This window comes from Talpa occidentalis, unplaced genomic scaffold (genome assembly GCF_014898055.3).
Source record: "Talpa occidentalis isolate TD23 unplaced genomic scaffold, MPIMG_talOcc4v2.1 talOcc4.5, whole genome shotgun sequence".
Classification (NCBI taxonomy): domain Eukaryota; kingdom Metazoa; phylum Chordata; class Mammalia; order Eulipotyphla; family Talpidae; genus Talpa; species Talpa occidentalis.
This window is the reverse complement of record NW_023604861.1, coordinates 5,312,808-5,340,722: the sequence shown is the minus strand read 5'-3', so window position 1 is coordinate 5,340,722 and position 27,915 is coordinate 5,312,808. Positions and strand designations below refer to the sequence as shown.

The 27,915-nt window shown below is 42.9% G+C and overlaps 1 protein-coding gene and 1 long non-coding RNA gene across 5 annotated transcripts; one reads left to right on the top strand and one right to left on the bottom strand.

Annotated features, from left to right (window-relative positions):
- Positions 1-65: 65 nt before the first annotated feature.
- On the top strand, positions 66-26,487 carry BIVM (basic, immunoglobulin-like variable motif containing). Of its 4 annotated transcripts, none has more exons than XM_037528711.2 (10): positions 66-116; positions 5,653-6,246; positions 10,077-10,203; positions 13,127-13,222; positions 13,501-13,605; positions 13,817-13,911; positions 20,402-20,534; positions 21,756-21,839; positions 24,030-24,126; positions 24,741-26,487. In XM_037528711.2, the coding sequence occupies exons 2-10, from the start codon at positions 5,769-5,771 to the stop codon at positions 25,032-25,034; spliced, it is 1,509 nt and encodes a 502-aa protein (XP_037384608.1). In that variant the 5' UTR covers positions 66-116; positions 5,653-5,768; the 3' UTR covers positions 25,035-26,487. The 4 variants fall into 4 exon arrangements, with proteins under 4 accessions (XP_037384608.1, XP_037384606.1, XP_054557767.1 ...); XM_037528709.2 differs by having other exon boundaries at positions 21,753-21,839; XM_054701792.1 differs by lacking the exon at positions 13,501-13,605 and having other exon boundaries at positions 21,753-21,839.
- LOC119259746 (uncharacterized) lies at positions 5,243-27,915 on the bottom strand. Its single transcript, XR_005128544.2, has 3 exons — positions 27,781-27,915; positions 24,167-24,229; positions 5,243-5,533 (listed from the first exon to the last, which is right to left on the bottom strand). It is a non-coding gene; the product is annotated as an uncharacterized LOC119259746 (long non-coding RNA).

The following is a 27,915-nucleotide window of genomic DNA, read 5'->3' as shown; positions in this document are numbered from 1 at the left end:
GCCCCGATGGGATGAGAGCCGCCAGCCCCGGGCCCCCCGCCGCCAGCTGCGATCGGATCCCGAGCCGGCCCCGCCGCGGCCGCAGCGACCAGACCCCGCGGGACCGGCCGCCCGAGGTACCCCGGGAGGGGGGGGGCGCCGGGGTGGCGGCCCGCGGCTGTGCCCGCTGCGCCCTGGACCTGCGCCCGCCCCCCGCGCCCGGCCGGGCCTGCTGCAGAAGCGGCCAACCCCGCGCGGCCGCCGGGGCCAGGCCTCCCCGAGGCGCGCGGCTGCACGGTGGAGGCCCCTGCACCGGGGCCCATCATCCCGGGCAGAAGTGGGGTGAAGAGCTGGGGCGCAGGGCGGAGAGCAGCTCTGGGGAGCAAAGGGACGTGTCCTTCTGAGAAGAAAGCTGCCTTTGGCGGTGCCCGCGGGGATCCGGGCTCTCCTCTCCACGCCTGCATCGGCTGGCAGGACCCCGACCCCCAACGCCCCCCCAGCGGTGACGGCCCCCCCCCTCGGCCCCAGCACCACCAGCTCGGGCCGGGCGGTCTCCGAGACGGGTCATGGTCAGCCCCAGAGTCGAACCCAGAGCTCCTTTCTCTCCCCCATCCCTTCCTCCTTTGCTCCACCTTGCCTGCTGCCCCCAAACTCGGGCCCCCGGGTGGGTGGCTCCCCCAAACCAAAGTGGGCCTGGTCCTGGCCGAGGCGGGGTTTTTCGCTTTTGCAGTTGTCCTTATTCATGGCACCCGCTCGCGCGCTCCCAAGCCCCTTTGGGGGACGCCCTCTCCGCCTGGGAGCAGCCACCCTGGCTGGCGGAGCGCCGGAGCTCCGGGGTCCACCCGGGTTAGGGGGCGGGCACCCCGAGGGCTTCGCTCGCTCCCCAGCGCGGCGAGCTCGGGTTTCCGGCCACGGGCGCAGTTAGGGGGTGCAGGAGCGCGGGGGGCTTCGCGGCGCGGCGGGAGGGGACGTCCAGCCCCCCCCCCCAGGGCGCGCGGCCGGGCTGGCGGCGGAGGGGCGCGGGCTGGGGGCGCAGCCACCCCCTTCCTCGCGGCCCACGCTGGGCCTCACCCGGCTCGGCGCGGCGGGGACCGCCTGTGCGTCGGGCGCCTGGATTCCAGCGGCCTCCGAGCCCCGCGGAGCCGCTGCTTGGCAGAGGAGAGGGTTGGGGGGGCTGCGCCTACCGCCCCGGAGCCCGAGCTGGACGCAGGCACCCCAGTCCCTCGCGGGCCGGCGGCCCCAGCCCCAGAAGAGCTCAGGTCTGGTGGAGGAAGGGGCCTGGAGCGCCTGGAGAGGTCCCGGGGGCAGGCGGGCTAAGACCTGGGTTCTGGGACCTGGCACCTCAAGTCTGGTCCCGGGCTCTTACTCCACCCTCAGGCAGTCACCCACCTGCCCTGCGCCCCAGGGACCTTCTGGAAGTGTGGAATGTAGAGCACGTCGTTCTCTCAGGCAGAAGGCTGCGCTGGAGGGATTTTAAAGCTGTTTAGTTCTCTAAGCGAACTTGCTAATTAGACGAATTTTAAATATAACCCCAAAAGAATGTGACCTAGACGATGGCTCTTGTCCTCACACACGGGCAGTTTATTTTACTGAACCGAAGTCTCAGAAATGGGTGCTGTAGTGCCATGGGGCCGGCTCACCGTTGCATAAAATGTTGATGGCACACAGTTGATGCCTCCATTAAATGTGATAGGGTTTTACGAATAAATCCTGCAGTGGGGCCTTAGGTCTCGCCATTGTTCCCACTGGTAAGTCTTAATACTGCATCGCTACCTGGTTTATCTGGATTAGGGAGCCGCAGTTCTCACAGCTGGGAATGAGCGAGGATGGAGGGGGTGCCTTGGCTAAACCTCGAGCTGGTGATCCCAGGAGACCCCTGGGACACTCTCCTGGAACCAATTCCTGGGACTTGGAGTGATGCCTCCAAAAGGGGTATTTGCGGAGGGGACTGCTGCAGATGCTGGCAGCTAGGGATGCAGGATTCAGACAAACCAGACCGCAGGAGGCAGACAGCACCTAAAGACAAATGCGCAGCACATCCTGGTGTGAAAGGTACCCGAGAATGAGCGAGTGATCTGGCCTGGTCTGAGGAGCACACGATATTTGTGCCGCTATCTGAAGGCTAAATGGGATTAAGTGGCTCAAGGAGAGTTAGTGGGAGAAGAGGCCTATCAGAGTAAGGGTCAGGGAGGGAGCATGAGGAGCTGGGAGGCCTAGCAGAAGAGGGGGAGCTAAAGAGAGCCTTGGTGGGATAGGAGAGTAGGGGCTTGAGTTCTAAGAGCTGCGGGGCTGAGACAGGGGAGTTCCATGATCAGACCCCACCTTATTTTCTCTTCCTTCCCATAGGTCAGATGCGTGCCAGTGCCTGGGCAGTTTGGTTGAGGGGCAGGGCTCGGGGTAGTGATGGGACTGGCAGTGGTTTACAAAATAGTGACAAAGATGTGACAAGATGGTGAGAGCTGCAGGTGCTTAGAGGAGGGACAGACCAGCTCTGCACCCCAAGTCCCTGGGGCTAACTTACAGCCTATGCCGTAAGCAATGACTATAGTGACGATGTTATCATTAATAACTTGTGCTTGATTCACTTTTCAGCAAGGCTGAGGACAAAATGGCACCAGCACCCTTGACCTCACTCAGCTCTTAAGAATAGACAGAGTCAGACAGGTCATAGGAAAGGAAATTAACACTAGCCGTGTTTGGGTGATAGGATTTATCCATTCTCTGTGCAATAACTTTTGCCATTTTTCACTGTTTCCCCCATCCCTTGCAATTTGTTTATTTATATAATAAAATCTATGACTATCACACAATTTTTCAAAGAGAATTTTCATAAACAGTGGTTCAAATGAGAATGTTTTCATACCCTTATGTGTTTATCCTTGACTTGGTTGTGAAGAGTAGGCCATAGGCCCTTAGAGTGATAACCTTTGCTTTTGTTTTTGGTAAAATGGCAACCAAAGAGATCGTTCTTGTTTAGTGATGATTTAAACTAGTTACTAAACAAACATACAAAGCCAGACTGTTATACTTTTTATAAATCAAGTTCTATGTTCTTCCTTGGCATTAACTTCTAGGGAACTCAGCCCTGACTTTTGTGTTCAAACACAGCCATTCCCCTTTGCCTGTGTTTTGATAGGGTGTTCTCTGTATAGTCCTATAAACATCCTTCATAACATCCCCACGGGCAAAATCTCACTCAGTTTGTGAAGGAAACTGTGGCAGAGTGAAAGCTCAGTGTGATTGACAAGGGCAGCAGTGGGGACATTTCTGTCCCCCCCATTAGGCTAATTCCAGAGCTTGACTCACTGCCCCTCCCCCAGCTCTGCCACCACCATGACACCAGCAGATGAAGAAGAAGGAGAAAGCACAAAAGGTTCCTACTCCTGAGTCATTTCTTGGCCAAAAAGAAAAGTCTCCAGAGTAGAACCACTGGAGGGTCTATTTTTGGTGGGAAGCTCTTACCCAACCCCACCCACCTGCAAATAACCACAAACTCTGCTCCAATGATGAAAGATCACTAGGTTTGAATAGCAGGATGCCATTTTTTTTTTTTTCACCAGAGCCAGAGCGGGGAATAGAACAGGCAGACTGATGAAAAACACTGCTAAGGGGAGCAGCGGGTGGCAGGAGAGGTCTGCATACCATGTGGGACCCTCACCAGCGGCCGGGGATTGAACCACTGCTGCAGAGGCTATGGGCAGCTTTGCAGCCCAGCGCTCAACCGCTGCGCCACCAGGGGAAGCCCTGAAATATATTCTTTATGCTTTACTTCTGCTTAGAAAAGATCTTAAAAATAAAGACAGTGGGGTCTTTTCTTGTCCTTGTATAGAGCCGCCCCCTAATTCCCCACAGGACTTGCATTCCCTGTAGCTTCTCCTCACAGGCCAGCTAGCCCGGATTTTTCTGGAATCATCTTATTTCCTGTCGCCTTTATCATAGATGGGTATTTGCATGATGGATTTTATATAATCATTTCCCTGTAAACCGTAAAAGTTATATTGCCATTTCTAATTTTTCAAGTGAGTGGGCAGAGCTGTTAACAGGTCAAAGTGGAAGGGTTCACCCAGGGGGTCTCACCAGCCTGGCCTCCTGGCTGGGTGACCTCCCACCCACCCATACTGGTTACCTTTATCAAGTCTTCCTTTTGTGTACATCTTTGTCTTCCTCAAATGCCCCCTATTGACATATTTTTTTTCTGTTTTCTTCCCCAAGGGAATCAGTTTAGACTTGAAATTCAGGTTTTCCTCAGGTTGATCAGAGGTCAGTGACTGCCTGGATGGCAGGAGTTTTTTGTCAATTGATGGAAGTTTAAAAAAAATAAATTCTGTATTTTTTGTTGATTTAAATCTGTGACCATTATCCATCATACATCCTTTATCCCTTCATGTTTTTTAAATAATCTTGCTACTGGATTATTTGTTTAAGATGATAGTATGGAGATGTCATTCACACATTGTGTGATTTACCCATTTAAAGTGTATAATTCTGCGGCCTTAAGTCTATTCTCAAAGTTGTCATTCATCACCACCTTCAATTATAGACTGTTTTCATTACTCCAAAAGAGAAATTCCACTCCCACCCTCTTCTGACTCCCAAGCCCTAGGTAACCTTTACTCTCTGTCTCGTGGATTTCCCTTTTCTGGCCATTTCATATGAACAGAACTATATACCTGCCAGTCCTTTGTGTCTGGCTTGTTTCACTTAGCAAAATGTTTTCAAGGTTTATCCGTGCCATACTTGGGTCAGTTCTTCATTTATTTTTATTGCCCAGTAATATTCCCTTGTGTGGCTGCACCTCATCTTATCATCTTATCCATTCATCCATTGATGGGCACTTGGATTATTTCCACTTTCTGACTGTTATGCATGGTGCTGCTAAGAACATTTGTGTGAACATATGTCTGCATTTCTCTTGGGTATTTGCCAAGGATGGAAATTGCTGGATCACAGGGTAATTCTATATTTAAATGTTTGAGGAACTCTTCCCAACCTAACTGGGCCATTTGACATTTCCACCAGCAGTGTCCGAGGGATTTCTCCACATCTTCCACAAACTTGTTGCGATCCGTCTCTCTGATACTGATGGCATGGAGCATCTTTCTATGTACTTATTGGCCATTTTAGAAATAGTGATACAGATCCCCTTTGAAGAAGTGACTATGTGGTTATTTTGCCCAATTTTTAAATGGATTATTTGTCTTTCTTGTTATTTGTATGCGTGATCTTAAGACTTTTTTTTTTAAAGATTTATTTATTTATGCATACAAGAGCTGGGGTACAGGCCAGAGATGTTGGGGGTGAGAGGATTCACCAGAAACAGAGTGAGGAACAAAACAGGCAGATTGACCAAAGTACACTGCTGAGGGGAGCAGCGGGAGAGACAGGAGAGGTCTGCTGCACCATGTAGGTTGCTCCCTGGCCAGCCGGGAATGGAACTCATTGCTGCAGAGGCTGCGGATTGCTTCATAGTGTGGTGCTTAACCCCTTGCGCCACCAGGGAGGCCCAAGACAAGGTTTTGATAAGACAGGTGGTCAGCAATCATGCAGTCGGCATCTAAGAGATATAAAAGGCACCTTTATTGAAAGAAGGCATAGGAAACACAATGTGATTTTAGGGCTATTTGTAGTGTCTGATGTGTTGTTGGTCTTTCTTTCTCCTGCCTATTTTCTTAGGACCCCTCTTGCAGCTCTCAAGTGTTTGTAGAAAACGACAAACAGTTGTCACAGTTTTTCAAGTCATAGAAAGAGTTGCAACTTCTCCTTGTAAGAGAACTTTCTAAGTGCATTCAATGCCTAACGTTGCAGAAGCAGGAAGGGCAAGTGATTCTGGAAATGGTGAGCACAGATCCGAGAGCAAGTCCCCTGAGGAGAATCTACCCGGTGCTCTACCATCTTTCTGCTCTCGAGCCTCAGGAACACCCTTGGGCCCCAAAGGAGACAGCCACTATCCATGGAGCTGCCCAGTGACCCACACTCGGGAGAAGATTTACGCCATCTGCTCGGACTATGCCTTCCTCAACCAGGCCACCTCAATCTACAAAACTCCAAATTCCACCCACTCTTCCTGCCTGCCTGATAGTACCTCTTTATCTGCTGGAAATAATTCATCAAGGTACATTGGCATCCCAACCAGTACATCGGAGATCATCTACAATGAAGAAAATAGCCTGGAAAACTTATCCAATAGCCTGGGCAAGCTACCTCTTGCATGGGAAATTGATAAATCTGAATTTGATGGCGTGTCCACAAATTTGAAACACAAATCAGGTAACGAAGGATCCATGAAACTCGCGGGTGCAAATCATGAGAAAAATAATCAATCTTGTTTAAACTTTTTATTAAACATATTTTCTTTTTTAATCCATTTGCTGTCTTATCTGACACAATAGTTGAGAAAAAAATGGGCGGAAGATACTTCATTTCTTAAAGTGTTGCCATTGGGAACCTCAAATATAACGTTGCATTTTGAGGGTGTTGAAAAATCTAAGAATGAATTCTGCAAAATACAGGTGTTACAGATATGTCCATGTGGACTTAGAAATGGTTAATGAGGTGGCTAGAATAACATACCACTGTTTCATGAATCTGTAGTTCCCAATTAAACATCTACTTTTCTATTACATAACATTGTGGCATTTTGGATGATGGTTAATTTTTGAGCACCCAGTGAGTTTTCCAGGTGCCACTGAGTGGGTTGTGCACTGCACAATTTAAGAGGATGCACAATTTTCCTGATGGCACTGGGTGGTCCTACAGTTTCTGCTAGTGATTTCCATTTGTTCTTTTTTAAGAAAATTAATGAAAATTTTAAACTGTTAAAAACTGAAGTAGTATTGCTTTTCAACACTGTCCATGATTCAGAGGTTTGGGATCACCCCTTTTCAGATATATGTTACCACATCCACTTCTTCATTTGGTTTCAAAGTAATAAGGAAATTTTTTGGGTTGGGTACCGTTAGCCCCATTTTATATATGAAGGAATTGAGGCTTCAAGAGGATGCATTGCTTGTGCATATTTGCACAGCTAGTAAGAAGTGGAACTAAGGTTTTGCTTTTAGGAATTTCTGATCAGTATAGCAAACCTCCCTATGTCTACTCATTCATTTGCAAACTCATCTAGTTTCATAGAATGCTATTACATTTGTGATTCTCAGGGATGCCAAGGGTATTTCCTTTCATGTCTGTACTTATGGGCAGTTGGTGTATAGATATACATATGTTGTGTGTTTTTCAGTTTTTAGAATTAGGGCTACACAGGTCTCCTAAGGTAAGTTGCAAAATGTCTCTCCTCCTGTTTTTTCAGGTGGTTATTTTAAAAGGAGTTGTAAAATGTCTGTGATTATGGAGTTGTTTTAATTCCATTCTGTCAAATATTGGTTTGTGCATTTCATCTGAGTCAAGTTTGTGATGTGGAGTTGTTTGTGATAGTCCCTCTTCACCCTGATGTCTGCGGGTCTCTAGTGCTAGCTCCTCTTCTGTTCCTGATGCTGGTCATTTACATCCTCTTCTCCCTTTGATCTGTCTCACTAGGGGTTTATTAATTTTGTTTTATCTTCTCAAGTCACCAGCTTTTTTTTTTTAAAGATTTATTTATTTATGCATACAAGAACCGGGGTACAGGCCAGATGCACGGGAGGGTGAGAGGATTCACCAGAGACAGAGCGGGGAACAGAACAGGCAGACTGACTGAAGTACACTGCTGAGGGGAGCAGCAGGCGAGACAGGAGAGGTCTGCCGCGGGATGTGGGCTGCTCCCTGGCCAGCCGGGAATCGAACCGGCACTGCAGAGGCTGCGGACAGCTTCACAGCGCTGCGCTCAACCTGTTGCGCCACCAGGGAGGCCCCCAAATCACCAGCTTTTAATTTTGTTTTATTCTCAATTGTTTATTTTCCATTCCATTGATTTCTGTTCTTTATTATTTCCTTCCCTCTGCCTTGTGTTTATTTTGTTCCCATTTTTTAATTTCTGAGGATGGAAGCTTTGATCATTGATTCAAGACTTGAAGCATTCAATGCTCAGAATTGCTCTGGAAGTATTGTTTTAGCTACAGTTTGCTGGTTTTGCCACACTTTATTTTTGTTTTGATACAGTTCATTCAGTTTGAAGTGTTTTGTAATTTCTCCTTTGATAAATGCATTATTTAGAAATTACTATGCAATTTCCAGATTTCCCCCCCCCAAATATCAATTTCTAATCTAATTCTATTGTGGACAGAGGACAAAGATCTGAGTCCTTTTCTGAGACTTGTTTTATGACCCAACATGTGGTTATGTTGGGGAATGTACTGTGTGCACTTGCAAAGATGGTGCCTTCTGTGGATGTTGGTTATATTGTTCTATAAATATTTATTAGATCAAAATTTCAGATGTTGTTCACAGTTATGTCTATACTTAATTTTTTATCAACTGAAAAAATTTTCTCTGAATGGCTGAAAATGGGGTGATAAAAACAGCCAGCTCTGATGGAATTATCTTTTCTCCATTCAATTCTGTTGATTTTTGTTTTCACGTGATGTGAAGCGCTGAGATTCGGTGCCCACACATTTATGATTTTTATTGCCCATGAGATCAGCTCTCTGTGTGGCTGTGTGGGGATTTCATGAAGGAAGCTCATCTGGACATAAAGATGTATTTTTCCCAGAACTCTTGAGGGTTAGCACAATGGGAAGGGAGAGCAGGCCCCTGCAAGGCTTAGAGGTGGTGCCATGTGGGCCTCCCTGTGGGTGTGCAGTCATAGATTCCCACACTTTGAGTGGCCAGGAAAACTACTTAGGGAATTAAGTCATTGTTGGGCAGTGAAACAGCTCAAGAAATGGTGTAGCATTTCGGTCTTCTCGATAGAATTTATTTTATTAGCAAAAGAAATTTGTTGGAATGTGATTTTTGCTCGTGTTTGCCAATGGTTACTCAACTCTGAGAAATGTGTTTTCTGTGAAGACCTACAAAGAATTACTAGAGGGAAGGGGAAAAAAACCTTATTTCTTTATTTTATTGTGTTTATGATGTTTTTACAAAATTGGAGACATTCCCTATATAACAATCGTTTCTGAGCTCCAGCTGGTTGTAAGTTTTAGGGGAAATTTGTGTTTCCTTTCTTAGTATATATCATAATTCAAAATTACAAATAACTCATACAAATACAATACAATACAATACTAGCTTTAACTTAATTTTTATATTAGATTTATTTCAGTCAAAATATGTTTAAAAGATTTTTAAATGTTTAAAGAGCACAGCTATTTGGAATGTTAGTTGAAACAAGACTTGGGTATTATTTGTTAATATTTTAGTAGTTAATATTTTAATTTATTTAAGTTTGGCCTGGGGAAACTCTTAGTATGGGTCAGAAACAAAAAAGTATAAAAATGAAACAGTGTAAAGTATAATTCACTTATGTCTCTCTTTGTCTGGTTCCTAGTTCCACCTCATCCATAGATAGCCAATGTTATTTAGCTTATGTGGCTTTTAGGGAGTGTGTGTTGTGTGTGCGTGTATATGTGTGTGTGCTGGTGTGTGTACATACAGACACAGATGCACACAGAAAGGAGACTTTGGTTTCCATTGTAGTTCCTGGTGCTAAAGTCTCATTTTAATAATGCACATGGTTGCCTCATTCTTAATCCATTTTGTGGTCTCCGTAGGCCTGGAGATATTTTTAGACATCACATCATCGCATTATTGGATCTAGCGCATAGAGCTTTTACTTTCTTAAAAGAGTTATGTTAATGTGGTTTTATTGTCTTATGGAAAGGATTCATTTTCTGGAAAGTGGCCTAGTTAAATATTTCACCCTGGGTAATTTGATTTTCTAGATGTTCGCTCAGCATTTTGTGATGGATTCTTTTCCTAGCTAAGTGACTAGCTCAGGAATTGAAATATAAAAATCTGATAGGAAATAACCTTTATGATTGTTTAATGTGCTTTCTGTTCTGTCTTTAAGGTAGGGGGATGTTCTTGAGAATATAAGTACTTTAACATGTTGGCAAATATTTTTAGAACTGGTGGCAGTTAAATTTTAATTTACAGAATGAATTGTACTGTCATGGAAGTTTACTTCATCTGAAGCATTTTGCTTATTTTATGTCCTTGGATTCTAGGCAATGTGAAGAAACAAACTTCTAAGAAAAAAACTTCAGATAAAAAAGGAAGACATCAAAGGGACTGGGCACAGTGCTCTCCAGCCGATGACATCAAGCAGCGAAAAGTATTAGACCTTCGACGCTGGTAATCTCTAGAAAGGACATGTTTGCCTTTCACCATCATAAGCTGCCATTGTCATACCTCATGAAGTTAACAGTATTTTCTTAGCATCTCATTCATAGACTAAAGTCAGATTTATCTGATTGTTCTGAAAACATCTTCACACCTGGTTGTTCAGAGTGGAACCAGGCTGTGAACACACCTGTGTTGGGTTCTTCTGGCCCATGTGTGTCTCTAACCAAAAACTGTCTCCATGTAAAAGTCTCCTCGTAAAAGTCTAGTAGATTAACTTGTTGAAGAGATGAGGCCAGGTGTCTTGTAGGATGACCTCCCAGCTATTTCTGGAAGCATCTGAGTTTTTTTACTGGTAGTTGTCTCCATTATTCATAAAACCTTAGAAGTTCCTGCAAACTAGGAGTTAAAGATAAAGACTTGATTAGGTGCAGGTTGAACACTGTTGGCAGGAAGTGATGTTGCCTAAGTGACCCTGTGTCCTTTATACTGTGCCACCTTGTGTCTGGTCTTCCAATACCAGATATTCTAGAAGGCTTGCTGGTTAAGGTGGGGACAGCCTTACCCTACATTGTCAGTTTACATTTTTCCCTCTCTCACCATCTATAATCAGTGGGGTGACAGTGACATTAGGCTAGTAATACCCAGGTTCCTGTCAGCTTGTCACTTGGTGGTTTTAGCCCAACCCATTGACAATTTTTACCTGAATCCTTGTGATGAAATAGTGATATTGCAAAATTCTATCATTTCTTCTCCCTTTGTTAGGTGGCATTGTTCTAGTAAGAATTTTTACTTATCCACTAGGGCTATTTGGCTCCTTGAAAAACACAGTTTCTATCTAAATTCATCATAGCTTCTATTTATATTTTTTAGAGGCCCTACTAGGAACTGAATAAATATTCCTAGGCTCTGATTTAAGGTTTTAAAAGTACTTTTCTATGAGGTTTTAGAAATATTAGATTTTTATCCCTTATTGAATAAATATCAGATACTTTACTGTGTATTGAGATTACAGAGCTGCCCATAAAGGCTTGGGCAATAGGAGATTGATGAGAGAAATAAACCAAGGGGAAAAATAACCAGGAAAACAGACTTATTCTCCACTGAGAATATTACAAGATAAGGACAGAGTGGAAAGACTCACAGAAGGTGGCAGAATGTCTGTAAAAGCTTTCAGTCTGCTGTGAACAACCTCAGTAAACAAGCTTGATGAAGAAGAGTAAAAAATCTCTCAAAATTACTAGGGTTGATTCCAAGGATTTGTGAAGAAGTGTTAGGATGGAAAGGGGAGAATTAAATAAGACAGAATGCCTTTTACTCCGCCCCCCTCCCCACCTCAAATCCATGAAAACAGTGACATCAACAAGATGAAAAAAGGGAAACCCTCCAACTTCCCTGAGACTAGGAAAAGCAACATCCCTAGACTTTAGGTTCTGATTCATAACTATCAAATCCTGTGCATTCTGCACCCGCAGAAGGAAGTCCCTGAGCATGACACAGACTGCCAGGGGTCTGCAGGTTTCCTTCAAGTTCAGGTGATGGTCATGAAACCAGTTCAGGACCCTTTGGTTAGATCTAGCTGCGTGAGTGGTTGCATCACTGGGGAAGTATCAGAGTTCTTGGTGGAGCTCCAGCTGTACCACGGGGAGGGGGCAGAGAAGCAGACATTGTGCCTTTCACCTCTTCCATTATCTTACCTCCTAAAGTATAGTGGCGGCATTGATTCTAGTGAATTGCATGGAAGGTGGTGATTGAAGAGTGGCATGCAGGTTGAACACTTACTAATTCAATCACATTATAAAACTGCAATAGTCAAAACAGAGTGGCACTGGGATAAAGACAGACATAGGAATCAATGGAACAGAATAGAGAACTCAGAAGCAAACCCTCCTATAAATGGTCAAGGCCTCTTTGACAGTGGTGCCAAGACCTCAGAATGGAGTAAGGAGGGTCTCTTCAGGTGCTGGGAAAAGAGGTTATTCACAGGAAAAGGATTGACTTTGGACTGTTCATTCCCATTATGCACAAAAATGAACTCAAAATGGATTAAAGACATAGAACTCATAGAGAAAAAAAGCACAGGGAAAAGGTTCATGATATTGAACTTCTGATAATTTTTGAGATATTATTGACACCAAAACCACAGGTAACAAAAGCAAAGACAGGCAAGTGGTATTATCAAACTTAAAACTTCTGTGTGCCTCGGGGCTTCCCCTGGTGGCGCAGCGGTTGAGCGCTGGGCTGTGAAGCTGCCCGCAGCCTCTGCAGCGCCTGTTCCATCACTGGCTGCCAGTGAGGGTCCCACATGGCGCGACAGACCTCTCCTGCCACCCGCTGCTCCCCTCAGCAGTGTACTTCGTCAGTCTGCCTGTTCTGCTCCCCACTCTGGCTCTGGTGAATTCTCTCACCCTCCCATGCTTCTGACTGTACCCAGTACTTGTATAAATAAATAAATAAATCTTCAAAAAGCAAACAAACTTCTGTGTGCCTCAAGAAGAAGCAATCACTAAAGTGAAAAGGTAACCTATGAGGTGAAAGAATGTTTACAGATCATGTATCTGATAAGGGGTTAATATCCAGAATATAAAAGGAACAGATGTAATTGAAGTTAGACATCACATGCAGGCAGCTCAACTAGGAGTTTACGTCAAAATAGCAGTAGTTATCTAAATTTACATATTATTCGTTGTTTCCAATGATTTGGATAATGCACTCTTTATAATTAGTCGCCTTTATTAAATTGGATGATGTATTATTGTTATGCACTATGATCTATTTAATAAATATAAAATATTTAAAGTGAATAAAGATTTTACATTGGTTTAAATAGTCACATTTTCATTGTATAACAATTCTAGTTGCCATGAGTATTAGGTTTCTGTTATGCATATTCTGTATCCTTTCAAGTGAAGAAAACAGTCTTTTGTTTCCTCAGGTACTGCATAAGCCGACCTCAATATAAGACTTCTTGTGGTATCTCCTCATTAATTTCTTGTTGGAATTTCTTATACAGCACAATGGGAGCTGGAAAGTAAGTATGTCAACTTATGAGTATCTCCCAACAAATTCAAAAGTCATTTGGTGATTAAATGGAAGATTTTTAAAAATAGATTTTTCATAAATTGAGACAAGATGGCTACATTTTGTTATAAGCCTTTTAGCTAAAAATAGATGCATGTATTATTTTTGATAAAGTAGAAAATAAAAATATTACTACTATGGTTTGCAAATCAGATGTATTAATGTAGAGAAAGGTTATATTTGCATATGATTGGAATTGTAAAATGATAGGCAATGTTTCTTTTGTAGTCTTCCACCTATTACCCAAGAAGAAGCTTTACATATTTTGGGCTTTCAACCCCCATTTGAAGATATTAGGTTTGGCCCTTTCACTGGAAATACAACACTTATGAGGTACGAAGCCCTCGCTAAGAAGTAATACCTTATTTCTAGTCTGTAAAGTAATAATGCTGTAGAGGGTTGGTAGTAAACCATATATCCAGCTGTTGGGCCCCAGCCTTTAGGAGGTCAAACTTGGTCTCTGCCTGAATTTCTCTAGAACTGGTAGAATGCCATCTTTGTAACAGAACTGTTGCCATGAGCAGATCTTCTTGTTCTTTTTCAGATGGTTCAGACAAATTAATGATCATTTCCATGTAAAAGGATGCTCCTATGTTCTCTATAAGCCTCATGGGAAGAATAAAACAGCTGGAGAAACTGGTAGGTAATCACAGAGAGGAATTACACATCCTCTCTGTGTCTCTCTATCTCTGTCTGTCTGTCTCTCTTTCACACATAATTCATCTTAGAAATTGACTGCTTTGATTCACAAGACATTATATAGATCCTGAACACAGTCTATTATTTTTACATATCTTTATCTAAGGGGCAAATCATAGTAGCAATCTGTATTGCTACTCCAATATACTCCATAGAGCACTCCAATATACCGTGATTATTTTTAGGTCTTCTCATCTTTGCATGTAGAATTAGAATTTAAGGCATGTTTTAAATTGTAAACACTAACATATTGTTTGGAACCATGGTGTGTGTGTGTGTGTGTGTGTGTGCCTGAGCTAGAAAAACTTTCTCAGGAAATAGCATGGAATTTATTGTTCCTCTTTCTAAAAGGAAATTTAAGGGTTTTAAATATTTGACGTTAGATGTACCTAATAACTTATGCCAACAGGACAGTGAAGTGGGAAAGTGACAAAGTTCTGTTGTAAAATAATCTTGCTCAAAACAGAGTAATGGAGTTGTTCTTAGGGCTTTAGTTATTTAGCTAAATAAATAATTTAAATTACTTGACTATTTCCATTTAAAAAATCACATAGTAATCTTTTTTTTAAGATTGATTTATTTATGTATTCAAGAGCTGGGGTACAGGCAGAGGTGTGGAGGGTGAGAGGATTCACCAGAGACAGAGTGGGGAGCAGAACAGGCAGACTGACGAAATACACTGCTGAGGGGAGCAGCAGGCGAGACAGGAGAGGTCTGCTGCGCCATGTATGTTGCTCCCTGGCCAGCCGGGGATTGAACTCATGTTGCAGAGGCTGCGGACAGCTTCATAGGTTGCATCTTAATCCCTTGCACCACCAGGGAGGCCTAATCTTTTAACTTTAAAAATCAAAGAAGTGATAACACAGTGTTAAAGATGAAATTATGCAGACTCTAGTTAAAATGGTTAGAAAGACTTTATTCAAGACTATTGCAATGGGAATTACAATGGGGGGGGGTTGGGCTTCACCCCAAATACATTAAAGGGAGCTTGGATTCTCTCTAAACTGTTGAGTAGGATTCCTCAAGGTGAGAGTCTGTAGGTGGAGAGGCTGTATGGCTGCCCAAGGTCAAGTGTTGAGCGTAGAGGAAGATACATTTCTGTTGACCTTTCTCAGGTATACCGAGGTGGTTAGGAGTCAGCAGACTTGGGTTCACATCTTGTCTTCACTGGTTTTGCAACCCTGGACCAGGCTCTTAGCTGGACCTAGTGCCCAGTTTTCCTTTCCATATTTGTACCCACCCCAGAGGGTCACTGTGAAGATGGAAGGAGACATCTGTGATACACATACACTCTGTGTGATTCAATAGCTGGTGGTTATTATTTTTACTAGTGGATTCTGTGTATTTGCAGGGGGCCAGTTCCCAAGGTGAGGGCTGTTTTCAATGACATGTTAGTGTGTTTTTGTTTCTAGTGAGATTGTTGGCATATGGCTCTAGGTGATTGATCAGGCAATTAAAAAGTAATCATGGATATACTTTCCAGGATGCTGATTCTCTTTTCAGCTGTGTCTAGTTTGCTTTTTTTTCCTCACAATTTTCCATTGAGTTTGTGTTGAAAAAATGAAAAAAATGTTTTCATTCCAGAAATATTTAGTTTTTCCAATCTGCTTAATAAAAACTCCCTTGTTCCTTACTCCTATTTTTGTGCTCTCATTTTTTATTATCTTAAAACCTTTTTATTCTCTATATTTGATCTAACATCTGAAGTTTGTATCTGATTCTACTGTCTCTTGGTTCTTCTGAATCTCACTTTGTGGTATCTTTTTTCCTTGTGTGTTTACTTATTTGTTTTTATTTTGTTAGTATTTTACTTGTTTTAATTTTTTATGGAAGTAATATGGCATTTGTTGACTTTTTAAAACTGTAATCTGTTTAACTGAGCCTTTTTCTTGACAAAGCTTTTTTTTTTTTTTTTTTTCTTTTTTTTTTTTTCCTTGACAAAGCTTTGAGACTTCAAGAATCTCTGGGAATCTTCAGAGAAGATTAGCATTATATTTTGCCTATATCCTGAAGACTGGGACCATTTTTTATCTAAATTCTCTAATTGAGGATTTTTTTTTTTAGACTGCACTGGTAACATCTTTGTACTAGTTTATGATGATGAATTCTTAGAGGAATTTTTTGTCTCTCAATGCAAAATTCAGATAAGGAGATTTCCTCGGTTCCCATTCTGTGGGATAAATTTGTTACTGATTTCCCCTTTTAGGGGAGGTGGGTAGTTTTATGATGTCCCAGCTTTACATGGGCTCTTTTTTGGACTCTGTAGGGGACCCACACTGTGCCTCTGCTCATCTTAGGTTTTCTTTTCTTTAAAAAAGATTTATTTATTTATGCATACAAGAGCTGGGGTACAGGACAGAGATGTGGAGGTGAGAGGATTCACCAGAGACAGAGTGGGGAGCAGAACAGGCAGACTGACTGAAATCCATTGCTGAGGGGAACAGCGGGGAGACAGGAGAAGTCTGCTGCGCCATGTGGGTAGCTCCCTGGCCGGGGATCGAACTCATGCTGCAGTGGCTGAGGATCGCTTCATAGGATGTGTCCTAACCCCTTGTGCCACCGGGGGAGGCCCCCATCTTAGGTTTTCAAGGGCAACCTTTAGCAAACAAACAAACAATCAAACAAATAAACAGATTAATAAGTAACTTATGGGAGATGTAGAGGATAGGAGAAACCTCAATAAAATGTAGTTCAGAGCTGTGGCTTAGAAATTGGTTTGTGCGGCCAATTTGTTTTCAATAAAAAAATAGTACATTTGTAGAGAAATGACAGGACAAGACCAGTTTCAGGCTTCCAAGGGCCGAAGCATGAGGAGGTAAATATGTGGGAGGAAATTGATGGAGAAGTTCCCTTCGGTTCATCTCCGGGTTCTAAGTCTGTCTGTGGTTAAAGGACAATTTCCCTCCTGCCTTTAGGAAGAAAAGCAAAGGGTAGTGAGAGCTTTTCCTTCATTCATGCTTCTCAGTTGCCTTCAGCACAAGATAATTTTTATGTCAAAGAGACATATTTTGGGTTTCATATTCTAGTTTCTGCCCATCTTGGGCAGTCCCAGCTGCCTCCTTAAAGGGGAGCCTTACATTGTCTGGAGATTAAGCAGAACCCCTCTTGACAAAGGCCAGCCTTAAACCATGTGAGGCCCTCCTTACATCCCTGTTTTCTATCTCTGGAAACTCTTGAGTTACCTATCTTGGCAGATCTTTTGATATCTTAACCACAGTGGGGTTACTTAGGGTTCACAACTTAATTCCAGTGAAGAATGTGTTCTTTTCAAGCCTTTATATTGTATGTATTTATGCTTATTTTCTTGACATGATGGCACATTTCCTATGTCTACATATTTTGTTCCTGGAGAGAGGCGTCATCATCTATCTGTTCCTCACAGCAGTTCAGTTAATTCGAGTCATTCTTTTTTTCTCCCTGCAGTGGGTGCTTTGCTCTTTAAGTTTCAGAATTCTTAGATATACTCTGATCTAGATTGAACATCATTCTGTATTTAGTTTCCATCAATAAATACCTTTTTTTAAAAAAATTAGAATTGCTTTCTGGGATGGCTGTTTTAATGTATTAAATACTGTATTTGCTGTCTTTTATTTCAGAGGGTGATCTTTTTCTGGTCTTGTCCTGAAATTCTGGGGGTGCTGGACGGTAGGCCTCTTCTATCTCATACCCTGTATTCTGAGCAGACACCCAGCTGTGCTGTGACACCCCTCCCCTCCAGTGATTTTGTTTTTCCCTCACACTCTTTCCTCTGTTTGGACCGTTGGAACCCCGCTACTGCATTAAGTTCCATCCTGGATGCCCCCCTTCTTGACTCCTTGAACCTGATGTGCTCTTTCTCCTTTGAATTTTTTGTGGCACTGTTGTATTCCACCCTCTATGAGGTTACTTGTTTTCTTCTCTGGAGGGCGGCTTGGGGACTGGTTATTACTTTCTTTTTTGTCCCTGCAGTTTCTGCTCTAGTCAGTCACGTGCTCGTGAATGGCTGACCAAATTGAATTCAATGAAAATTCTCTCTTTAGACCAGTGCTTCCCTGGATCAATATCAGTATCGCCTGGTAACTGAATAAACATGCATATTCTTGGTCCCCACCCCAGACCTACTGGGTCAGATGCTTGGTGGGGGGTAACTGCCACTCTGTGGTTTAACAAAACTTTCGTGCTCCTGTATGAGAACTGCGGCTGTGCTCTCTCTGAAGAGCTGCTGCCCAGCCTCCTTATCAAGAGCTTGATCTTCTTTTGATAGCAAAGTCAGCTACCTTCTCATGGCCTCGGCTGAGCCTGGGGGAGTCTGTGGTTGGGGGAGTGAGGTGGGGCCCACAGTTCCCTACCTCCTTTTAGGCCACAGCAATTCTGCTTTGACCCATTTTATGGACTAGCCTGCATGTGAACTCTCCAGGCAGAAGAGGTTCCATGTCAAAAAACACTGGTAAATGATTGATTTAAATAGAGGTTGGCAAACTACGGCCCATGAGCCAGAACTTGTTTTGTAAATAAAGATTTATTGGGACACAGCCATGTCCATCTGCTTACACATCGCCTATGAATGTTTTCACACCAGGAGGGCAAAGGTGAGTCTTCTGCCTGCCCATGACCCACAGCCCCACATAGTTGCTCTCTGACCCTTTAAGAAAAGTTTGCTGGTCTCTAATCTAAATTAATCAGAATTTAAGTTAATTTAGTGCATTTGGTTAAATACCTTGAATAAGGAAATAAAATTTCCTGAGTAGCACAAAGCCCATAAATGTTACTCCATAGAAGAAATACTACCTTGTGTCTTCTAGAACACCAGGACCTGACCGAGGAACGTTTGCAGCAGACAAAATGATGTTAATATAATAAGAGCAAATTTTCGTACCTAGCTCCTTTGTCCCTGAAATCCTTACTACAGTCCAGGACATTAAAGTGATTGTGCTTCATAGTTATACTACAAGTCAGCTGCTTTCAAATCCATTTGACTGAAAAAGGCCAAGTGTGAAATAAGACTTAAAAAGCTATAATAAAAATTCTTTCATTTGGCATTTTCATATTTTTTGAAGATTTCAAGAGTTTTTCCAAGTCAATTATAACATGTTTTGTAATTATCGAATTTCTTAGGCATCTACTTCCACACAGCTTTATTTTCTTACCATTCTGGCCCTTATGTGCAGTCAAGTTCAATTATGGAAATGAAATATTCACTCTCTTCTGAATTTTAGTTCTTGTGATTCATTAAGAGTTGCCCTTGGGGATCATTTTGAAAACTGTCAGGGAAACTCAACCAAAAATTGCAGAAAGACCTCTCAGTTGTCCTTAGGAAATAGAGATTTTGGCAGAAAAGTTTGCCTGGTGGGCAGATTCGCCCTGATGGGAAGCCAAAAGTGAAAATCAGAGATGATCTAGGGGAAACCTTGGACAGGAAGTTTAAACTGGGCCTGGCGTGGTCATGTGGGGTCTGCAGGGTGCAGATGAGGTCCCACCTCCTTGTCCCCACTATAGCGCCCCCTGCTGGTCATAGTGGTCTGCAGCTTAGTGACCAGAAAACCCATCAGAGAAACCGTGGCTTGCAAGCTTTCAAGTACTTCAGCTATTTTTAGGTTTTCGACTTTTATGGGCCATTTGTTGATGAATAATTTAGTTTTTTTCCAGGAGATGCAAGTTAATGAAACCTCAGCTAATGACTTGAAATATTGAGTGCTGGTCAAAACATACTTCTTAGTAGTAATGCTTTTGAAATGTCTTCACAACTAATATGGCTAAGGAGGCACTGTTAGGTGAGGATGTCCAGGCACCACCTCTGCCTCAGTGGTAGCCCCGATACCATGGGCCTGTCTCTGGAGTGTTCCTTGCCTCATCACTGGGCTTGTGTGTTCACGGGAGAAAGTTTGCATTTTTGAAACTTGTTCATCATCTAGAGTTTATATTTATCCTTCTACATCAGAGGCCTGCAAATTGGGGTGCATGCCCCTCTCCCCCAGCTGTGCAAGGTGGCAGCATGGCCTGGGGAGCACCATTAGCGTGTCAATGTTTTAATCTAATTTTGAAATTCCAGCCATTGTATATCTTTTCTAAAAGCGCATGTATAGTTTAGAAACAAAAATGCTCATTCAGAAATTTCCAGTGAGAGATGTGGCCAGCCATTGAAGACCACGGTGTCCATGTGAGGGTTAGATTTCACACACTAACTGTATTTAAGAGATAAGTGTGTGCGTTCTTAGAAGGTTTTGGTAAGCGGTGTGAATTTCAGTGTTTTACTTTGCTGTATTTGCTGTATCTGAGTTTCAGTCTATAGGGTAAGACTAAAATCGAATTCACAGATGTTCTTTGTGTCGATCAATGGCTTCTTGCTTTCCTGACAGTGTCACTGAGTCCCAAGGCCTGTCTTGTGTCCCTCACAAGTCATTCCTGTAAGGCTCTTTGTGGTTTCTCAGTTTTGTTTTTTTTTTCTTTGTAGCCTCGGGGGCTTTATCGAAGTTGACTCATGGACTGAAAGATGAATCACTGGCTTTTATCTATCATTGCCAAAATCATTACTTTTGCCCAATAGGCTTCGAAGCAACGCCTGTCAAAGCTAATAAAGCATTCAGGTAAGCATGTCTGCTTTGCTAGGAAATTGTATTGTAGGAACTGGTAGAAATAGGGAGTCACATAGAATTGGGAAGACTGAGGTCAGATGTCCTTTAAACCTTCTCGCGTGTGCTTCTGCAGTACTGTGTGGTGTTAACCATGCCTTTCCTGTCCACTTGAGTACTGCCCAGTGTTGTGTCAGGAGAAAGACAGTCAAAAATGTATGCTTAGTATAAAGCAGCTGTTGAGGACGTTACATGTTATGTCTTGGTGTCCTCTTCCAGTGCCCCGGTGGACAATGGATTACGGGATCTAGCTTGTCACAACTGAGCACATTACACAGTATCTTCTTTTCTCATGGGGGAAACATGGAATTTACCAGTATTCCCCCATTATCTGGGTCAGTGGCATTGGCAATGGCAGAAGCGAGACAGCGCTGCCCCTTCGGGGAGCTGGAGGTCAGGCTGGGAGAGCCTGGCTTGGTCATCTGGGCACAGGATGGATTCTCTGAGGCTGCAGGCCTTGCGGCCCATTCAGGGCATAGCAGAGAGGGTGGGGACTGACAGTCCCGAGACAGGCGGAGGGGCTGTGAGAACCAGGAAGGTAGACGTTGTAATTTTGTGAAGCAAGAGGGAAACTATTTGGTCTTTCCAAATCCTGAAGCGCTTACGCCAGGCGCCAACCAAGTGTAAAACATGGGGACGCCGGCTCTCCTGCTTCTGTCCCTGGAGAGGAGGGGGTCTCAGGTCTGCCGGAGCAAGACTCGCCGGGGCTGCTTTCAAAATGTTCTGTTCTTGCCTGGGTTCTTCTCCAGACCTGTGTGGATGAGAACTTCCGGGACGGGATTCAGGTCTGTGTATGTTTACAGGGTTCACAGGTGAGTTACAGCTGTACAGTTTTATGTTTAGGATGATTTAGAACTTTTTGAATGAAAAAGGAAAGGGATAGCTAGAGAATGCTGGTAGCATGCTAGGAATTTTTTCTTCCTAGAGGCTGAAAAGTGGAATATTTCAACAGTTTCAGCACTACATTTTGTAATAGGTGGTTAAGACCAAACTTTAATTGATGCTTTCTCTTCAAGGCCTTTAGAAATTGACTCAAGCCCAGGCTCTATAATCTGCCTCCTGTAGCATGAATGAATGGCTTCTTTGAGCCATGTAGTATCTTTTATCGTGGAAGTGATATGGTCAAGAAGTGACTGCCTTTATTAAGCTTTTGTGAATCTATTTTATATTTAGCAGAGGTCCCCTGTCTTCACAAGAAGTAGAATATTGGATCTTAATTGGAGAATCCAGTAGAAAACATCCTGCTATTCACTGTAAAAAGTATGTAAATTCTTTTTCCCCTTTAATCTAGCTAAGGCTGACATATACTAAAGTGCATGGCTGTGAATTGTTGGATGGTGGTGAGTGATTACACCTGCGTGAGCACCACCCACTCGACACAGGGGGCATGTTGTCAACATGACGAGTCCCCGTGCGCACTCTCCAGCTCCAGGGACAACCTCTGCGGGAACTTGACACCACAGACTTGTTTTGCTTGTTCTTGAACCTCATGTAAATGGAATCATACAATAGTCTTTTGTGTTTGGCTTCTTTTCATTATGTAACATTTGAGATTCATTGTTTTGTCTTGTATTACTTCCTTTTTTAAAAAAAAAATTCTGATTGGTATTGAGCTGTTTCAGGAACTGCAACTCATCACCCTATGTCTCCTTCATGAACATTTCAATCCAATTCATTGGATTGTTTTGATTTGGTCTGTTGTGACTGAAGCTTTTAGGAACACTCATGTTTACCTCTTTTTAAAAAACTGAAATTGCAGCTTTATTGGGGATCTAACTCACAAGCTATGAAATCCAACCTTTCAAAATGGATTCAATGGATTTTAGTGTATTCATAGAGTTAAGCATCAATCACTACTATCTAATTCCAGACCATTTTCATCCCCAAGAGAAACCCCACAGCCATTAGCTGTGTTCCCGCTGCCCCTCCTACCCACCCCCTGCCACCACTAAGCTCCCTTCTGTCCCTGCAGATTTGCCTAATGTGGGCACTTCATAGAAATGGAATCACACAGTCTGTGGGCTTCTGTGTCTGCCTTTTTTCACTTACAATAATGTTTTTGATGATCATCTATGGCATAATGTGGGTCGGAACTACATTTTTTGATGTGGCTAAGTAACTTTCTGATGTATGGATATGCCACACTTATACAAGTCTTTTGAGGACATATGTTTATATGTTTTGCTTCTCTTGGATAGATGTCTAGGAGTGGAATTGCTGATTTATAGGTTAGAAAGTTCTCCAAGGTGGCTATACCATCACTCCCACCAGCAAGGCAGGAGCATTCCAGCTACTTGTCACTTCTTCACCCATACTGGATATTGTCAGTCCTTTTTCTTTTTACTCAAAAATTTTAAGTTTATTTAAAGTGTATATTTTTCCAGGCTTATTGAGGTACAGTTGCACATAAAATTGTGATTATTTAAAGTGTGTTTTATACGGATTTGATCGACACAATTTTTAAAAAATTTATTTTATTTATTTATGCATACAAGAGCTAGGGTGTAGGCCTGAGGTGTGTGGGGGAGTATGTGTGAGAGGATTCACCAGAGACAGAGTGGGGAGTAGAACGGGCAGATCTACTGAAACACACTGCTGAGGGAAGCAGCGGGGAGACAGGAGAGGTCTGCTGCTCTATGTGGGTCACCTCCCTGGCCAGGGGTTGAATTTGTGCTGCCATAGCTGCTGATAGCTTCATAGTACTGAGACTTAACCCCTTGCACCACACAGTAAATGATCACCACAATCAAGTGTTAGTTAATTAACCCATCTGTCAGCTCACTGCCTCCCATGTGTGGTGAGAACACTGAAGGCTACTCTCTAGTGAATTGCACATGTTCACCTCAGTACTCAGAAATATCATTCCCAAGAGTTACAGCCCAGGCCTGTCTTTTTTTTTATGTATTATAAATTTATGAACTACAAACTTCTAAAACTTCATTTCCCAGTTATTTTCTGGTTGTCTACAAAAATACAGTTGATTTTTCTTTATAGGCCTTGAATATTGCCCATTAATCAAATTTACTTATTGTAGTCATAGTTTTGCCATCCAGAGTCACTGCAGTTACTTTGGATATTCCGTGCAGTCATCATGCTGTCTGACCAATCTTTTGAAAATGTACTGACTGAAAAGGAAGTGTGGTCTGCTTCTACTTAACCCGTGGAATGTCATCTAATAGTAGACATATAGATTTCATAGGGAAAGTAACAATTTAAACTGAGAACCTTGGACAAATAAAATTCATCAAAATTGTAAAGAACTATAGAAATAACCCCAGAAAGTATAGTCTTTGTCATCAAAATGAAAAAATATTAAAGCTTATTAGGTGGAACAGTCCTGAGTGCATTATTACCATGGTAACACCGGAGCAAGCTACTTTGGGGAAGGTTCTATTATTATGGTATTTGGTACTTAAAGAAAACTGTCCTCTCTTCTTCTTTTTACTCTAGATGGGCAGATATTGTTACTGATCTAAACACTCAAAACCCAGAATATCTAGATATCCGGCACTTAGAGAGGGGGCTACAGTATCGAAAAACAAAGAAGGTAAGGGCAGCATCACATTGAAAGTTGTTTCTCAACTCACCAAAATGTAGAGTCTCCCCAGCGCTTCTTAGGCTGCGGAGAACAGAATCCCAGTTCAGGCCATCTGAGAAAGCAAAGTGAAAATGATATTAAGGACACAGGGGCCTTAAACCGAGAGGATGCTGCCCACTGCCTGGGCTCAGAAGGGGCGGCGTCAGCCCATAGATCGCTAGTAAGGCCACGGCCTAGGCTGTCGCATTCTTTCGGGACTTACTTGTAGTTCTGATCTTTTTGTTTCTGTATCTCCTGAAAATGACCATCTTACAGTTTATGTCTTATTGTCAGATGAACTTTCTAGACTCACACTGGCCTGACCGAGGCCCAGTTTTGTAGTCTGGACTGAGAGGAGGGTGGCAGGGAGGCATCTGGGAAAGGCCTTTTGGATCCTGTGGGCATTGCTATGTTTTCATAAAGGCAGCTGGCCAGGAAAGACGCAAGACCCTATGAGCTAATGGTGTCTGAGGGAAAGGTACTCTTTTAAGGCGGGTGAGGGGAATGTGGGAATTCACAGGAGTCCACACAGCAGTAGAATTCATTTCCCATCCTTTTCTTCACTCAACTTTGTTTCTTCTCAGGTTGGGGGTAACCTGCATTGCATCATAGCATTCCAGAGACTCAGTTGGCAAAGATTTGGTCTTTGGAACTTTCCATTTGGAAGCATCAGACAAGATTCACAACCTCCAACACATGGCCAGGGAATTGCCAAATCTGAGAGTGAAGACAACATCTCCAAGAAGCACCACGGACGTCTGGGGCGGTCTTTTAGTGCTAGTTTCCATCAGGACTCAGCGTGGAAAAAGATGTCCAGCATCCATGAGAGAAGGAACAGTGGTTACCAGGGTTATAGTGACTATGACGGGAATGACTGACGACGCTGGGTAGGAGGCAGCCTGCGCTGTGCACACAGCTGGTCCGCCAGGGCGCTGAGACAGGAGATCGCGTGCAGTCCCTGTTACATAGGAACAGATTGTGTGGTTCAAAACGTAACCTCGTCATCCTCCAGTAATTAGCGTGTGTGAGTGTGATGGAGGATTTCAGGTAGATAAGCAGATAAGCACAGATGACTGTCCTTTTAAACGTAAAAGTATATATAGACATTCTGGATCATCTCACGACATCCAATAAAATTGCATATAAACCAATTAAAAACAAATTCACTAATAGCATCATGATTTGAAATACTTCAGCATGAAATGATTTCTTATGGCTGGGCCTCCAGACATTTTTTGCATAGCTCATTCTAAGCTCAAGAGGGTGCCATTTGCCCTTAAAAAACCAAACCAGACCGGGGGCTATCGCGTTCTAGTTTTCCCGCTGGGTTAAATCTCATTTAAAATTAGTTAGTGAGTCTAGTAATTCCTTTATTTGCAGTTGTCTCTTGCCTGCCTCATTTCTTTCCTGGTTAACTTTCTCAGGATTTTCAATAAAGAGGCAAAAGAGACCCAAGAAGTGGATCTTTTCTATTGGTGCGAATGGATGACGTAGTGCGTTGTTTCAGGGTATTCTTGGCTTTCTTCACTTGGTGTGTTACTATCAAATAGTAGGACTTTAGGTCTGGAGAGACCTCTGTAAGTCTAGAATAGACCTTGTAGGGACAGAATAAAGAATGAGTGGCATTCAGTGTTTCCATGCCCAAGGTGATCTGTGAAACGGGATCCCCTGATAACTGATTGGTCCTCAACCTGGAGTCATGGGTTGATAATAGCAGGGAAGAGGCATGAGGAAGCCACCTGCCTTGCAGGCAACTGTCACCTGCCAACTCTGACAGGTTTCCTTTTTAAACCCTCCAGACGGTGAGCTGTTTGAAGCAAGCTGAGTGTGTAGTTCACAATGTGCGGGTTTCATACATTTGAGCTCCTGTCTAGCTGCTGTCAGTTTCTCTTCTGCTGACAACTGTGACTCACCAATAAGTAGGATCTCTTGTTCTTTCATTTTAAGGGCTTGTTCCAGGACTCAGATCAGTAACGTGATTATTACAAGGTGCTGGATATGTTGGAAACCATATCACAATACACCTCAAGGAGAGGGTTCAGATTTTATTTTTTAAATGTTTTCATTTTCTTCTCCTTTGAATTTTATATCCATTTATCCATTCAAACATGCCTAGCCTACAGAAGGGGAGATATATGATGAAATGGTCATTTTCCTGAAGAGAGTATTTTGCTTGAAATGCAAAAGACTGAAAGATGTGTAGGTTGTTGGTTTTGTTACTTCATACTGGAACTTCTAAGATGTTTCCATCAAATAAAGTTTTGTTTTCTACTTTTAGTCATGTGAATGTTTTGAACTTTTGTTTTAGGCAGGCAGCACCCTTACCATTTTGTTCGAAGCCCTTAATAATTGGTCAATACTAACTAGTATGTTAAAAGAAACCACCTTGTACCTGACTTTTATAACCAAAGAGATAATCTGCATCACGAGGACTTTAACTTTAGATCTCTATAAGACTTTATATGTCATTCTGTTAACTTGAACCAAATGAAGTTGTCATTTCTGTAGGTCAAACATAGTTGAATTTCAGAAATTCCATACAGTGCAAACAAACGTTTCAGAGAAGTAGGTAGGAAGAGCCACAAGGAAAAGCAAAATGTAACATAAAATAAGAAATAAAAGGATACAGTGACATCTAAGAAAGATGATACAAATTGCCTATTGACCACAGTCCACTTCTATCAGTCTCAATAAATATGATCACTTAATAACTTCACATAAAAGTTTGGCAGCTACTCAGAGCATCCTGGGGTTTAAGTGATTGCTTTTTTCAGAAACGGAGCAAATCCCTGTACTCCTCTCACTCAAAATTGGTAACACTCCTGGTCTAATTTCTTGGTGTACTGCTCTTAGGAGTTTCCATTGAAGCTCTGCACTAGCCAGCTTGTCACCTTGGGCAACTGAACTTTCATTTTTCTGTGCTTATTTCTTCATTGGTAAAATGGGGTTAACAGTACTTATTTTATGACTTGTTTTGAAGCATACGAATATACGTTAAGTGTTTAGAACAGTGCCTGTAGCTGGGAGTTGCTACTTAAGTGCTTGCTATTACTTCTCTAAAGGGTGTGTTCATCCTCTAGGTGAGTTCTTTCAAAAGTATCTAGAGTCACTTCCTTGTATTGATAAATCAAATAGATATCCTTAGATGCTGTTTTACAGAAGAGTATTTTACTTTCAAGAAATGTTGCTCCAGTTTTAGAAGCACTTATGTTATAGAGCAACCCCCGATATTGGGACATCCTTTTCCCCCTAACACTTAGAGTACTCAAATGCCCACCTTGCATACATTGCCTTGCTAGGAGCCTGCAGGATGGGTTTTTTGCCTAGCTGACAGATAAAGAAACGGAAGGCTGAACGAACGTGACTTGAACAACGCTGGACACTCAGTTGGGGGTGCGGAGGGCTCTGGATCTGGCCTGAGGGGTTGAGTCACCCCCTTTCCAGGGGCTACTCCGGCCTTTAAGCTTATTTCCGCTCTACAAGCGTGAACTCCTAAATGTTAAACGCTGGGTTAAAATAAACCTTAGTTCAAAGTGTAACGTGCTATTTGGTGTTACCCTAGTTACTACAAGTTATTGGACAAAAAAATACCCGGTAATTTACAAACACCAACAAAGCCCGCACCTTCCAGCGGCCGCTTCATGAGTAACCCCACATATATATTAAGCTTTCAGAACTGTTGGGCTCCTGGGAAAACTGATACCGAAAATGCCGGCAGCATCTGCACCAAGGCGCCCGGACGTGGGCGCCAGGCTGCCA